This window comes from Zeugodacus cucurbitae, chromosome 6, assembly GCF_028554725.1.
Source record: "Zeugodacus cucurbitae isolate PBARC_wt_2022May chromosome 6, idZeuCucr1.2, whole genome shotgun sequence".
In the NCBI taxonomy this organism is placed as follows: domain Eukaryota; kingdom Metazoa; phylum Arthropoda; class Insecta; order Diptera; family Tephritidae; genus Zeugodacus; species Zeugodacus cucurbitae.
Window position 1 is genome coordinate 71228467 of NC_071671.1, and position 15912 is coordinate 71244378.

Here is a 15912-nt window from a genome sequence, read left to right on the forward strand (position 1 = left end):
ATAGCAGAGTATTCTGTGTAACCCAGCATAGTGTTACCAGACGTGCATAAATTAATTTATTTTTTCATGTTTGAGGTGCACTTGTTGAATTAGTTGATACTTAGAAATATCGGAATATATATCCGATTCACTCTTTTTATTTTGTTTTCACAGGATATAGTTAAAGAGGAAAACAGATGAAATTAAAGAATTTTTCATACATGATATAGGAGGTTAAAATTATTCCCTGTTGTTATAGCAACAAGAGGTATGACTCAGACTTGGCCAAGGATTCTACTGGATGACAGTTCTGGCCGGAAGTAAAATTATTATTTTACGGTCTATATTTATATTAACTGTTTCCAAATTTCTCCTCGTCTTTGTTTTTTTTATCATAGGAATAGATTTATTTATTTAATTTAATTTTTATGTATTTTTCTTATAAATATATTTTACGGCTATTTTAAAAACTAATTATATTATATTTTTTACTTAATCATATAAGAACACAGTGTACACATTCACTATAAATAACTGTTGTAGATCACTATTGATGTCCGGCACTTCAATATTTAACAAGGGATTCCCTTAATAATCTCAGCTAAGTCAATCGACTACAACAAATCCCTCATCAGTTGTGTCTGCCTATAGTGTTGTGTCGCTCCAAGTTGCGTCCCTTCTCCAAGAGCTCTCGATATGTTTTGATTTCATGACGCGGTATTTGTTGTTGATATTTTGAATCCAGCAGACCATAAACAAAGTCTAGCTCAGTCTCCACATCGTGTCGCCCCTCCGGCAGTTTCGCTATCAGAGCGCGCTTCTGACAAATGAACGTGTCAATGGGCATGCGATCGTTCTGCTTTGACGCGAAAATCTCCACGTATATCTGATAGGGCGGTTTCGTCGGCGAAAAGTGATCGCGCAGCAGTTGTAGCGCATCTTGCCACGACTTCGCATCGCGGCGTACGCCCTTCCACCATGTGGAAGCAATGCCCTGTAAGAGCAGCGGCAGACCTTTCAGCGCGTCCTGATCGCTGATGTCCTCCATGTCCTTATAGGTCTCAATGGCATTGATGAACTCCTCGACGGCGTCATTGTCACGCTGCCCGTAGAAGCGCACATTACAATTGCCAAAACTGCTTTTCGATTTGTTGGTTTGTTGTTGCTGCTGCTCGGTTTGTTGTGGACCCAGCGCTCGTATTGTGTCGAGCAATTGTTGAAATTGCTCATCGGACATGCGACCAGTCGACATTTTCGTGCAGCTTTTCGTTGCTATACAAGCGCTGTGTTTTTATAGCGTCTGAAATAGATTGGCGTGAGCGCGACGAACCGTTGACTATCACAGTCGCAGCCAAGAGATGACTGTTTTCATTTCGTCCATATACTCGCATTTGGGCAATGCTGCGGTGCTCTTTGCTGTCTTTTTGGGAGCGAAAAGCTCCACAAATACATTGGGTCAGCTGTTGTGAAATAACTTGTTTACGGCATTTGATAAATATGTACGCGCTTCTTAGTCATCCGGTAATTTGTTTGTGTCTCAACAAATATACTAGTACATATGAGCATATTTTAATTTACGAGTATATGTATTTACACTGTGGTGTGGAAACATATGCCAAAAAACATTTGATTATCAAAAAATCAATGACGTCACTATTTTTGAAGTATATTTTACAAGAATACTTCTTTTTATTTTACAATAAACAATAAATTGCTTAAAATATTTGATCATATTAATTTTTCAAAAAAGATTTCGATTGTAATAAGATTTCAAAATTATAAAGACTCTAGCTTAGACATTGATATACATATATGTAGACCTTTCTAACATTCCTGAAAAGAGATCATAGTTCAGTAATGCGTAGAAAAACGGGTTCGTAGAGAACGGAACGCGTTTGAGGTACATATGGGTTGAGGCTTTAGTTTTTAGGAATCATAAAAAATTCCACTAAATCTGATTAAACATACAGTATTTGCTCAAAATCGGATAACATATGATTGAACTAATATTAATAGCCTTTCCTGAAAGTGAAACCTTAAATATAATTAGTCACTTCATTACTGTGTTCACTGGTGTGACCGGGTAAGGAGAGAATTTAATCAACACTACAGGTGTGTGAAAGTGAAGATTAATTGACAATTAATGCCAAGTACTCATGTGTGTGGCACACTGTGCGCCGCTCTGCAAATAAGTATATAATGTACTTTATTGAGAGTAGAAACAGGAGAGAAAAGTATAAGAAAGCCGGCAAACATTTGAATATTTAATTCCTTGATTAGCTAAAAGCACAAATTTTGTATTTCTTTACTACATAGTCATCAGTTTTGGGGTATATAGACAAACATATGTACACATTATTTTTATAACTGTATAAAAAAGTCAATAATCAATAAGTCACCAAATATTAAACGATTAGATAAAAGAAAAATCCCTGATAGATAAAAGAAATTGATGTATGTAGGTTTAATAAATGTGCATTAGGCAACATATGTATTGGTTGAAATAATTTTTGGGCACTCAAAAAAGTTAAAACTATTTGTGGAATATTTTTATCTTTATCAATTAGCAAGAAACCCGTTGAATCATGACTCATGCGCTTTTTATAAGTATTCTACCGAACATATTTATGATGACCGCATATTAGTTAGTAAATTATTTCTCGAAATTAAAATGGAACCCAACACAGACTTAAAAAGTTTAACCTTCAATGCACAAAGGACAAAATAAATGAAGTCATGTCAGAAATAACTCTGGTCGAAACCATAATTTTCATAATTTTTTCTCTTATTTCTTAAGACTACCATTCTGGCCGTTCTTTCTTCATTTTATATTCGAGTTTATTCTGAAGTAAAGTTGTGGTTAGTGGTTATAAAACACGATAACAACTTTGCGCAAAAATAATTTACATTTTTGAGGCGTATTCTTTCGTCTTTATCACAGTTATCACAAGTTTGTAACTTCAGCAACCTTTTATTCGGACGAATGAAGGTCATTTTAATTTCAAAGATTTATTGCATATTAAAATACATTGCATTGAAAAATGTATTAAATCAAAAATTATGTATATTCAAAATTGAAAAATCAAAATTTCTAGCCATTCTAGAATTTCACTGCATTGCCCGAATAATTTCCTTTATTTCAATCACTGTCACATGTGGTACCAAAAATTAGTAATCAATAATTTAAAGATAATATATGTACTGTGGCTCAAAGTTATAATGGAACAGTATAAAACAAAAGTTTTGATCATTATAATTGGTTGAATTAAAATAGCACAAATATTTTATATTTTATTTTGGAATGCTTATATAATTGCCTGAAAAATTAATAAAAATGGTGTAAATTTTACATTAGTTAATTTTATAATTTTTTTATTTTATAATTTTATAATAACTAGAAAATATTTTATATATTTCCAGGATAACGATCCAATGCTTAAGGCATACTTTGTGCGAAGCTGGTTGCGGTATAATTGTCATTACGTGCTTGAAACTCCACCGCAATCTCCCGATTTAAATGTAATCGAGCATGTGTCTCAATACTTGGAGCAAAAATTTAATAGACGCCAAATTGCGAAGAGACCGGAGTAGTATAGTAGCAGACATGAAATAGGAGCGGATCAAACTTTTAGATTCCTTCTGCCGTAAATTGGTGGAATCCGTTCCAAAACGCTTTATAGCTGTTTTACAACAAATATAATGGTCAACTATGTATTAAAAACTACATACAGTGGAACTTCTCTAACTCGAATCACCATAATCCACAAAAAAACTTCGAGTTATAGCAATTTTCATTAAAACATACATTTTTCAAACAACTGTAAAATATAGATTTACCCACAGTTCTTATTTATTATACTTCACATAAAGTTTTCTGTACATAGGTTAAAACATTTATTCAGTAGTTTTGTTTGTTGCAGTTTAGTATTGTTTGGCTCTTGACGTCAATATTTCATGCCTTTGTTACGCGATTTATGAAATCTATAGATGTAATATCAAATTTTTGTTCGCTTCCATACGAATATATTGACTCCTTTAAAATTGTTTCTTGATGGTAAAATTTTACATTTTGTATTATGCCCTGGTTGAAAAGTTCGATTTATGGAAGGAAATTTGTATGAAATTTGACTTATATATAAAAATATTGTCGAACTTTAATTTAAAAAAATATATTTAAGTTGAAAGAATTTTATTCATACTGTTCCATGATTACTTTGAGCCACTGTATGTATGTATATCTGCCTGTTCACCTAATACCTATTAGCTTGGAATTTTTCCGAAATTCGCTGTGAATGATTTTGGTTTTTATAAAACGCACTCAAAATTTTCCAATTTGCTAAATTTATTTTCCATATCAGAAGACAGAAGTAAGTACATACTTATGTACATATATTAAATATTTTTTGAAGCCAAGAGCATGCATGAAGCTATTTCATAATTTGTGGAAATCAAACTGAAAATGAATTTCCAATGAAAAATAACTGAAAGCTGCTAGTAACCATAAAACACATGCCAACGACATTAATATATGCATATACATACATACATATGTATATATAATATTCCATATATACTAGAAACTAAATTAATTTTCCATAAGGTTACCGATTCAAAATCATTTGTAAGCCATTCTTAGGAATTTATTCAGACCTGAGGTTATAACTGTTAAAGAAAATTAGTTTTTGCTTCAAAATTTAGTGCATTAAAAACTAAATAATGAATACTACCTTTTAAAACAATATACACAGTTAACCAAAACAGAAAATATTTATTTGCCGGCAAGCATTTTTGAGGTTACTCGCACATATACATACATACATAAGTTTATATGTGCTTATACACAACATATACAAAATTCTCCGAACTTGGCGCTCGCACATAAACTAAAAGCTTTTGCTGTGTATATTAAAATTACTAACGCTCTCCCATTCCGTCATCCACAAGGGCGAGTATAAAAGCCACTCCACTTGCCAGCCAAATTCAGTCTCTTACGACCGCAGCAAGTGAATTCTACACATTTTCAGTAGCAGGAAGACATTCGCTAACAGCAATTGGCTTTGTTCGCTGCTATTAACAACAAAACTTTCAACAACAAACAAACAATTAATTTCTCGTCTACGAAGTCCACACTTTTCCACACAGCAAGATGTCACAGCCCGTCGTACAAATGACAGCCGAGCAGCTGCAGTCACTGATCGAATCGGTGCGTTTGGCTGCCGTCGCAGGCGCCAGTGCCGCTGCACCAGCCGCTGTCCACAGCAAAGGCAGTTTCACCAACTGCACCAGCCGTTTTGGTGGCCAACGCGATCACGAAGCCGTCGAGGAGTTCATAACCTCCATTGTGACCTACAAAGAAATCGAGTCGATCAGCGATGAAGATGCATTGAAGGGGCTATCTTTGTTGTTCTACGGACTGGCGTCCACTTGGTGGCAGGGCGTACGTAAAGAAGCGAAAACTTGGGGAGATGCCATTGCACTGATCCGTGATCACTTCTCACCCACCAAACCCGCCTACCAGATTTATCTCGAAATCTTCGAGAAGAAACAAGATGACCATGTGCCCATCGACACATTTGTCTGCCAGAAGCGTGCACTGCTCGCACAACTGCCAGAGGGACGTCACGACGAGGAGACCGAATTGGATTTGGTTTATGGTTTGCTGAACATCAAGTACCGTAAGAACATACTGCGTCAGGACCTTAAAACCTTCCGTGAATTGCTGGAGAAGGGGCGTATTATCGAACACAATAACTTGGAATCGGAAGCGCAGCAAAACGGACCACTGCGTGGTTTGAAGCGCACCAAGCGTTGCACACACTGTAACTTCCGTGGTCACACGTTCGAGGAGTGTCGCAAGCGTAGAACTGCTACCGAAGCCAATGAATAAACGCAAACAACATTCCACTTCATCAGCTCCAAGCATTAACCAGCCACATTCACGTATACAACAAATCCAATGACGACAACCTACGCACCACAAACACAACGGATGATGTCATCACCCAGTGAAGTCTCAATCCGAGCAGCTTACGTCGCCACCGAATCACTGAAGCAAAACTTTCGCTCTCATCAACGAAGTTATGCAGCAGCGTCGAACTTTGGTCAATTCGGTATACAGCGGCAACAGCAGCAACAATACAACTAAGTCTTAGTATAAGTATAAACATAAAAACAAACACATAATTATTGCGATTTGAGTTGCTCACTGCTCTCTTCGATTCTATTGGACATTCTGCGTTGGAGGGCAAAGTCTTCATTATACTTTTGTATTTTGTTTGCTTTGTTCAAAGATTGTTATTGTATTCAATAGAGGAGAAGAAGGCAGTAGCCACTTAGATTCGTCAAAATCATTCCACCGCACGCTGTGTACAACACGGCTCCACATGGCTAAGAACGCCATAAACACTCTTCAATTAGTGAAGAACAATCAATTTGAATTTGAAACAAACTCGGTTCTTCGGAACCACAAACCACCGAGTCACGCATTGGATCAGCTATGCTTCAATAATATTGGGCGCAGTTTGCTTCGCTTGGCATTTCGGACAACATTCGAGTTTCCTTCTACAATCGAAAGCTGCAATGGTCTCTTCTCTTGTTTTGTGAAAGTGCGGAATTCGTGTGCGTGCTGTAACTACTGTGATCTCCTCGGAATCACAGTTGTTCCACATGCATTTACGATTTCAGCTTTTGCAAACGAGTGACATTGGCCATTGCTTTTTCGATTGAAGAATGAAATATTTGTTTTGTTGTTTGCATTGCTGAGTTCGTTGGCAGATTGCGCCTTCTATGAACATGGCTGTGAGAATGGGTGGCTCAAAACTCCGTTGCATTTGTCTGCGGTTGATGGAGCTGCAATTGCCTTAGAGTGAGAGCTTAATTGGATCATGTCTTTGTATTTGTTGCATATGGTTTGGCTCAAACCGACTTCTGATAGACACTTGGTTCGGCACCTCGGTGTTGTTCCAGGCGTCTATCGGGTCGGCGTGTTTCAATCCATGGTTACAAATGCACGTCTTTTTCTTTTGTGCGCTCACCATGAATTTGGCTTTTGAACTCTATTATCCGCTCTCAAATGTGGCAAAAAAACCAACCGTTACACATGGAAGTGCTGTCTGACATTTTGTATGCCGAATTGATATGGTCGAGCTATGTGATGGACATTGCAGTGTAGGCGGTCCCAGCTTTTGCCAATCGCGTTTCGGTGTGTATTCCTTCGGGTTTATGCACTGGGGTGTGAGCGGTGACTGGTGGGTCCGATGACACGGTTTTGCTCTCATATAGTTCACATATGGATTCGGTTCGCAAGCGTGTTGACAGTAACTCCGTGTGCAACAAAAATTAAAATCGCTTGCGATTTTAAATATATATATAGATATATTTTACACACTTTTAGTGTGAACCTGTTGAATAAATTGTACAACGATGGCTATGCGGTCGCCATTCGTACAATTGGCACGCCAAATTGACGATTTGCATAACGAACTTGTTCGTACCACATTGCAACGTCAAGCGTATGGCTCGCCACTCAAAATGCTTTCCTGCATTTAATTAAATAATACGGCTAGGATCGGTCACTTATTCACCTCCGGAATGGGATGATGATCTTATCCTCTGCAGAAACCTCATACGTTTCTCATGTGACATTGATATGCGCAGTGTTGAATCGAACCATCGAATCGAGTGGTAACCACCAACCGACCATTTGCCGAGAGCGCCGAACTTCGGAGGACCTGGCCCATGATTCGGTTTAAGTGGGGTTGGCGGTCTCACCAGTTAGTATTTAGCAAAACCACTGCAATATTAACATAAAATGTCAAATTCACATGAGATATGCTATCTGGTTTATTAAAATATTTATTATATAAATATTGTTCATAAGTACCTACATCTTTGTTAATATAACCAACAAACTTTGCCCGAAAAAAAGAATTTCGCAAACAGAAAAAATAATTAACGGCAAACGTAAAATAAAATACAATACAAGGAAATACAAAACTTAAACCTTAACTGTGTTATTATTATCAGAAATTTGTGGATAGCAATCTTCAGGAAAACACTCCAAAGGGTAAGTAACGGATATAGTGGAGGTATCTTGTAGCAGAGATCTGCGCCTGGAGAATCTTATGCTTGTATTAGACCAGCATCCATAGTCTTCTTCATAAAATATGGTTTTTAGCATATGGGCAGTTACTAAATTTTTTGAAATATATATATATATATATGTACATACAACAAGTACAAAAGTACAAAAAAACACATTAAAATTATGTTCAGGAGACTCTATGAAATTAAATGTTTTGAAAAGGCATAAGAAGTGTATTCGTACTGAAAAAAATATCAAAAATGTCTAGGTATTTCTCTTGATAATCTTTCCAAATTTTAAGTCAATCAGTAAAATTTAGATTTGGGATAAAAATCTTTTAAATTTTTGCACCTGCTCCGAGCGCGCTTCCTGTGACTCCTATCATTTACACTTATAGATATTGTTGTATCTTATTTTAGTACCCTTGGGTAGCTCTTAAGGGGTTATATACAGTTAGAATTTTCAAAAACTCGATTTTTTTTATTTCATTTTCTTCATGTACATATATTTAAGAATACACACAGAAAATTTCATATCGTTCCGGTGAATATTTTCAAAGTTACAAGCAAATTTGAAAAGGCGTTTCAGAGTGCTTGGAAGTACAAGGTCCAAACTTTCAACGCGTTTTTCTCAAAATGGTGTTTTCAAAGTCGGTGACCAACATTACTCGAAAACGGCTAGACCGTTTAGTCTCAAATTTTAACACGACCTTCTTAAATATATTTTTTAGTAATTAATCGTAGATTTTTTCTCTCCGATAAATATTTTTTTTTATAAACAATTTAAGGCCGAATTTCGGTGAAAAATCGGTCGTTTTTTTTGTTGAGAAACCGCCATTTTGTCAAAAAATTTTATTTTGCTTATTCCTTCGATTAATTACTAGATTTAACATTATTTTAACGAAATCTGTTTGGTTTTTTAATTTCGGATGATCCAGTTCCGAGATATAGTGGTCACCGCAAAACGTCTTTTTTGCTCCTGGAGATCAGCTGTAGCTCTTTTTCAAATAAACATTTTTACTAAAACTAAGTCTTAAAATACAGTTAAAAGATACCATAATATGTGTATAAATTTTTGGATCAATAAATTAAAAAGTTTTCTCAGAAAAAATTCTGGAAAATTCACTTTTTTCGGCCGTCTAACTGTATATAACCCCTTAAGAGGTTAGGTGGGTTTCAAAATTTGAATGTTTGCATGTTGAAAATTGAATTAAATTACAATATTTGTACAATATTTTAAAAATATTATCAAACAAGTAAGGAGGAGCTAAGCAACCGAACATTTTATACAATTTAAGCAAGTTATTGATATATTCTTATTAAGATAATACACAATTTGACCCAATTTGAAAATCCTATAATTAAGTGTATAAGAGCTAGGGGAAGTTATGAACCGATTTTAACCATTTCTGGTACAGAGACACACTATTAGAAAAAAAATATTTCCTCTGAATTAAATTAAGATACCTGAGAGATTTACCGAAATTTTCGGTGAAAAATTACCATGGGGCACTGAATTCTTCATTTGCGATAATCGGGGCTTTGAAAAGTTATAGTCCGATTTCGACAATTTTTTCACAAGTGATGCCACAGATCAGATACACTATTTGTGTAAAGTTTTATTTCGCTAGTTTCATTGGTGATAAAGTGAAGGAATAAGATGGAGTTCAAAATTGAGTTACATGGGAAGTTGTCGTGGTTGTGAACCGATTTCATCCATTTTCCACACGTGTCATCAGGGTGTTAAAAAAATATTAATAATAAAAATATAGTGGGCGATGCCACGCCCATTTTCCATTTGGTAAAAAATTTGAGTTCAGCTTCCTTCTGCAATTTCTTCAGTAAGATTTAGTGTTTCCGACGTTTTTCGTTAGCGAGTTAACCCACTTTTAGTAATTTTCAACCTAACCTTTGTATGGGAGGTGGGCGTGTTGATTTCAACAATTTTCGTGGTGTGTGGTGGGGTACGTAAGAGAACCGACTGCTGAAAGTTTGGTTTATATAGCTTCATTGGTTTGCGAGATATATACAAATAAGGAATTTGGGGGCGATCGAGTGAAATTCTAAGATATATACCCTTTGGATGTTCCGCCCATAAGGCTTTTCTGAAGAAGAGCTTGAAAATTGTGAACAATGTCAAAGCGGACGCTACGAATAGAAAATCTGTATAGGATGTGATAGAGCTTGTCAACAATTGTTTTTGGTTGTTAAGAAATCGCTGAAAATCGATGCATTCTTCGGATAACTTTCAATCAACTTGTCGCAATGCGAAGATTACCAACCTACTCTTATGAATACTCAATTCCGTCACAGCTCACGATCACTTTTCGTTGCTCCTGTCTCAATCGAGGCTAATAAGCTCGCCATTTAAGTTTGTTCTGTTCGCTGAGAAAAGGTGAAACTAGCGATTAAATGAAAATAAGATTTCAATATAAAAAATTATGCTCTCATAGCCAATTTCTCTTGAAATTTAATTCATTTTGTTGTCATTGTTGTACGTTTCCATATTTAGTTGTTCATCAAATTTGGAATTTGGTTTGAAGTATGTAAAATTGTACTGTTTTATTATGTTTTTACGTTTTTATTTCAAAGGGGACTCCCAGTTGATAATTTCATATACCTACCTATATACGACTATATACATATATATATATATATATATATATATATATATTTGATCTCTATGTATTTGTTGCTCTTCCAAATTTTGTACGCCAACTTGTGAAATCACTTGGCTGTGGCTCAAAAATGGATTAGTCATTTCCAGATGGGCTCTTTCTGAGAAATATTTCAGAGAATTAAATGTGCAAAGTTTATTTATCAATGGTTGTGAGCGAAAAACTGAGCAATTGGGAACAAAGAAGCCGCTTGGGTTGCTCTCTTTATGTTTTATTCGGATTTTTGTTGAAAAAACTAGTGCCGGTTGTATATACAACACCGTATATATCTATATATGTATGTAGCTACTGAAGTTTGTGCACTTATATGTTTGGAGAGACCGTTATGTATGTATACGTATGGAGCAAACACAGTCAAATGCAATTAATCGTATTGTATCTTTTAGCTAATATTCTCTCTCATCCGTTTCTCTCTTCAAAAGTGAGCTTTTATTGAATTTGCAAATGTATTTGCTCTGATTCTTATATTTATGAGTCGCCGGCTATATAAAAGAAGTATAGTCTTTTGTAGCCTCATCTACAAACCAGCAGTTACAGAGAGAACACGTATTTTCCGCGAATAAATAGCTGTAAACCTTGCTGTTGACAACAAACATACAATAACATATCATAGTATAGTAATTAACCCATTCATTTGAGTCACCAAACGCCTCATTCATAAAGCTTTCGCTATCAACAAATACGAAATGTCGCAGCCCGTCGTACAAATGACAGCCGAACAGCTGCAGTCACTGATCGAATCGGTGCGTTTGGCGGCCGTCGCAGGCGTCAGCGTCGCTGCACCAGCCGCTGTCCAAAGCAAAGGCAGTTTCACCAACTGTACCAGCCGTTTTGGTGGTCAGCGCCATCAGGAGGCCGTCGAGGAGTTCATAACCTCCATTGTGACCTACAAAGAAATCGAGTCGATCAGCGATGAAGACGCATTGAAGGGACTATCTTTGTTGTTCTACGGACTGGCGTCCACTTGGTGGCAGGGCGTACGTAAAGAAGCGAAAACTTGGGGAGATGCCATTGCACTGATCCGCGATCACTTCTCACCCACCAAACCCGCCTATCAAATTTATATCGAAATCTTCGAGAATAAGCAAATCGACAATATGCCCATCGACACATTTGTCTGCCAGAAGCGTGCACTGCTCGCACAACTGCCTGAGGGGCGTCATGACGAGGAGACCGAATTGGATTTGGTTTATGGTTTGCTGAACATGAAGTACCGTAAGAACATACTGCGTCAGGATCTTAAAACATTCCGTGAATTGCTGGAGAAGGGGCGCATTATCGAACACAATAACTTGGAGTCCGAGGCAAGACAACCACGTTCGATGCGCGGAACCAAGCGTGGTCATCAATGCAACGCAGTCGACATGCCACAAAGAAGAAGGATTGATCTATACAGATATCGACTCAACAATGGAAATGCTAACATTGTGGCGCCGCCGCCACCACCGCCACAACCGAGACAGCAGAGACCGCAAAACAATGTTACAACGGCAAATTAATACTATTTGAGGGAATATCAGACCATTAGCATTACATAATACATCCAAATCTTCATATACCTCACTGCCTCCATTATAATCATTACGTTATACGCATGCATAATATAATTTAAACATTTCCTAATTAAAAATCTCGTTCTTTGATTAACAAGATATGATCGTCGAATAAGAGGAAGCATGAAGTGGTACTTAAGTTTCTACTCAATGATACATGGCGTATGAGTAATTCATAAGTCTAGAACCATTATTAATTATTAAGCTTCCTGAAGATCCGAATCAATGACCTTGATCCGAATGATTTGACCTTGGTTTTCAATTACTTATTCGAGTAAAGACCTTGCTCCAAAACTGATTATGTCTACTTTAAACATTAAGAGAGCATTAACGTCCCTTTCAGAGACTAACTATTTTTTTAAAGTTAAACACTTTCAACTTTTTGCATTTTTTATTATATTATCCATATGATATTTATAACCGTTTCAGCTGCCGCTCTCTTTCTCTCTCTCTCTCTCTCTCTGTGGCATGAAATAACTCCATAAAACATCAACTTGAATTATAAAATATTCCTTAGACCATCACGAGATAGTGAGAAAAGAATCGATAAAGAAAAATCCATGTGTTCGAATATTGACTTCGCTTGGTAAGGGGTATAAAACGACTGATAGGAGTATTTATACTTAAGAATATCAAGTCCACCATCTTCTATCTACCTCACAATATATACAAGTATAAACACATATATTTTAGTTTTTGTTTTTTTATTTATTTTGGTTGGTTTTGGTTAGAAGGGATAGTTTTAGAATTTTTGCGTTCGTTGAAGTTCCACATGCGAATTCCCATAAAACTCGATGCCAAACGAAAAGGCGATGAAAACTCGCAAAGCCGACGATTTATGTGACCATTAGACAATGCAACCGAAGTGTAAGCCAGGTGCTCCAGACAACTGATTGACGCGCTCTCGGTGATCGTCATAATTGGCCAGCGCCGCCGTTAGCTTCTCTTGAGGTGGCGCCATCGAATAGTGTGGGAATAGTACATGTGGAACTTAACAAACGTGGGGTCCGTGACGGTCACAACATTTCTGGAGATACACATGTAAATGTTGTGACAAGCCAAAGACCAAGGAAAGAGAATGAATGTGGTTGACGTGCCTCACACCTGACGCACTGCAGTTTGGCGGAGCGGCAGTTTGGCGTGCCAACATCTGTACGAATAGCGAATGTGCATAGCCATCGTTGTACTCGTTTGAAGAGAGGCGCACACGAAAGTGCCTAAAAACATTTCTTGTCACATATAAAATTGCTGTCCAAACTTTTGCGCTCCAATACCAATAGCACATAACATAATATGGCAGCGGCTTTGGCAAGAACCGTTGAGCTCTCACGCACATTACGTTCATAATAACTACGTATGTTTAAAATATACGCCTGCTTCTAGCAGCATATGTCAAGGCGAATTCATACAGGGTGGCTGTTGTCACCCTTTATGAATTCGCCTCACCACACACGTAATTGTACGGGTGAGCGTAGAATGCGCCAAACACACTGCAATATCAACCGTATGCAACTAACGGTAAAAGAGCGTAAAATCGTAGACAGCAATATGCAACATTAGGAATCACTGCACTCAGTTGCGAGCACCTGCTACCCAAGAGCATACCAAAAAGGTATCTCCAGAGATACAGGCCTCTACCACTAAATACAGCGAAGTTCGAGTCTTAGGAGCATGCAACCATGCAAATTTGTTACTGTCCTCGTACGTATTCTTCACTCTCTTCGTCCTTTCAAATTCAACACACAAAGTGGCTACCTTAGCTTGTAGTAGAAAACGACATCAACCAGGATGCATGACGAGCCACTGAGACCTTAACAAAGATTTCAATTGCTCGCCGTGCACCAGAGTTGACGCCGAAAACCGCTGCGAAGTTGAAGCTACCATTTTGTTTGCCGTTTGAAAGAAGGTTGGTGCAGTAAAAAATACTCACTGACGTAAATAACAGACGGAGGCTGCTGCTCACTCTCTTGACTCTTTTATAGTGAACCACTGGAGGGGCTTCACAATTCGATTCTCCAGTAGTTGTGAAGTTGCTGGCGTACGTAGGCCAATTTGAGCCGTGAGTGGCACGGCTGGTTTGCGCTTTTGTGTTACGTTGAATAATGGTGTGCTCAAAACGTCACCAAGTCTCTCCTCTCAATTGGATCATGCGTATTTCTTCAGGCAAAGCAAACAGCACAGCACATGGCTACGCTGAATACCTTGCCTGGCAACCCGATAATCCAATGTAATTTGAGAGATTTGGTAAACACTTTGAGTTTCTTCGTTGCGGATGAGGGGTGAGAAAGTTGAAAAAGTGTTAGTTTACAAATGTTTTTTTAATATTAACTTATAAATAATAAACTGTAAGTGTGCTGGAATGTGTCTTCTGCTTCACTACGAGATTCTTTTTAGTTCTCAGTTGCTTCACTGGCACTGCTCCTGGCTTCATTGGTTTTGCCGTCATTTTCGTTTTTGCGTTTCCGGCATTCGTCGTAGGTGTGTCCACGGAAGTTACAGTAACTGCAGCGTTTGTTGCGTTTTGTGGCCTGCAACAATTGCACTGTGTCGTACTCCAAATTATTGTGCTCAATTATACGCCCCTTCTCTAATAACTCCCGGAACGACTTAACATCCAGTCGCTGTATGTGACGGCGATATTTGATGTTCAGCAAACCATAAACCAAATCCAATTCGGTCTCCTCGTCGTGACGATCCTCCGGCAGCTGTGCAAGCAGCGCACGTTTCTGGCAGACAAATGGGTCGATGGGTGTGCGTTCGTCTTGCTTTTTACCAAAGATTTCCAAGTAAATCTGGTAGGGCGGCTTGGTGGGCGCGAAGTGTTGGCGGATTAGTGTGATGGCATCCGGCCACGTCTTCGCCTCTTTGCGTACGCCTTGCCACCATGTGGAGGCCATACCGTGCAGCAGCAGCGATAGTCCTTTGAGTGCCTCTTCGTCACTGATCGACTGCAGCTCCTTGTAGGTTTCAACCGCGGTGATGAACTCTTCGACGGCCTCGTGGTCGCGTTGTCCGCGGAAGTGGCTGGTGCAGTTGCTTAACGAACCTCTGGTTTGTGCGGCGGTGGGTGCGGTTCTTGCTGCCCCGATCAGTGAATTTAACTGTTCGGCAGACATTTGTATAACTGTATTGTTGTTTTCCATGCTGAGACACTAACGCACTAGTGCATCTAATGCATTTACTATTGTAATTAAGTATATCCGGTTGATAAAAGTGGCAAAGATAAAGCCAAGCTGTGTTGGCGAATATTCAATGCTATCCAGCGCGCGGTCGTTTGTGACTGATCTTCTCTTCACAAGTCAGGAACATTTATAGCTGTGCGTTAAAGGCAAAATGTTGCGTAAATAAGGAAGTTTGTGTATACTGAAACCAAACCACTTGGCAATACAGTACTAACCAGAGTAGTACGAACACTATTTTAAGCGGGGTGTCCGATCCTGCTCCTCCAATGCTTGAAAATTAGTTTTTTAACTTTTATTCATCATAACCAATAATTAATTATATAGATTATCACCTATTTACCTAACCTTTATTACCCTCTGTCTGCAAGAGTATCCTAACTGCACCTTTAAAAGGATTTTACTGTAGCTTATGACTGTATAGGTTGAAAAAGCATCGGT

General features: G+C 37.8%; 4 protein-coding genes across 4 annotated transcripts; 2 read left to right on the forward strand and 2 right to left on the reverse strand.

Annotated features, from left to right (window-relative positions):
* Window positions 1–386: 386 nt before the first annotated feature.
* On the reverse strand, window positions 387–1355 carry LOC105221284 (activity-regulated cytoskeleton associated protein 2). The gene has a single exon (XM_011198121.3). The coding sequence runs from the start codon at window positions 1229–1231 to the stop codon at window positions 611–613; it is 621 nt and encodes a 206-aa protein (XP_011196423.2). The 5' UTR covers window positions 1232–1355; the 3' UTR covers window positions 387–610.
* A 3592-nt stretch (window positions 1356–4947) lies between these two features.
* Window positions 4948–7980, forward strand: LOC105221285 (activity-regulated cytoskeleton associated protein 1). The gene has a single exon (XM_011198122.3). The coding sequence runs from the start codon at window positions 5126–5128 to the stop codon at window positions 5864–5866; it is 741 nt and encodes a 246-aa protein (XP_011196424.1). The 5' UTR covers window positions 4948–5125; the 3' UTR covers window positions 5867–7980.
* A 3259-nt stretch (window positions 7981–11239) lies between these two features.
* On the forward strand, window positions 11240–14920 carry LOC105221286 (activity-regulated cytoskeleton associated protein 2-like). Its single transcript, XM_054233840.1, has one exon. The coding sequence runs from the start codon at window positions 11426–11428 to the stop codon at window positions 12236–12238; it is 813 nt and encodes a 270-aa protein (XP_054089815.1). The 5' UTR covers window positions 11240–11425; the 3' UTR covers window positions 12239–14920.
* On the reverse strand, window positions 12980–15584 carry Arc_0 (activity-regulated cytoskeleton associated protein 1). Its single transcript, XM_011198124.3, has one exon. It carries the CDS (start codon window positions 15433–15435, stop codon window positions 14683–14685), a length of 753 nt encoding a protein of 250 aa, XP_011196426.2. The 5' UTR covers window positions 15436–15584; the 3' UTR covers window positions 12980–14682.
* Window positions 15585–15912: the final 328 nt, after the last annotated feature.

Excerpts from the sequence above, each read along its gene's own strand:
- LOC105221284 (XM_011198121.3), bottom strand. The coding sequence starts at position 1,231 with ATGTCGACTGGTCGCATGTCCGATGAGCAATTTCAACAATTGCTCGAC.
- LOC105221285 (XM_011198122.3), top strand. The coding sequence starts at position 5,126 with ATGTCACAGCCCGTCGTACAAATGACAGCCGAGCAGCTGCAGTCACTG.
- LOC105221286 (XM_054233840.1), top strand. The coding sequence starts at position 11,426 with ATGTCGCAGCCCGTCGTACAAATGACAGCCGAACAGCTGCAGTCACTG.
- Arc_0 (XM_011198124.3), bottom strand. The coding sequence starts at position 15,435 with ATGGAAAACAACAATACAGTTATACAAATGTCTGCCGAACAGTTAAAT.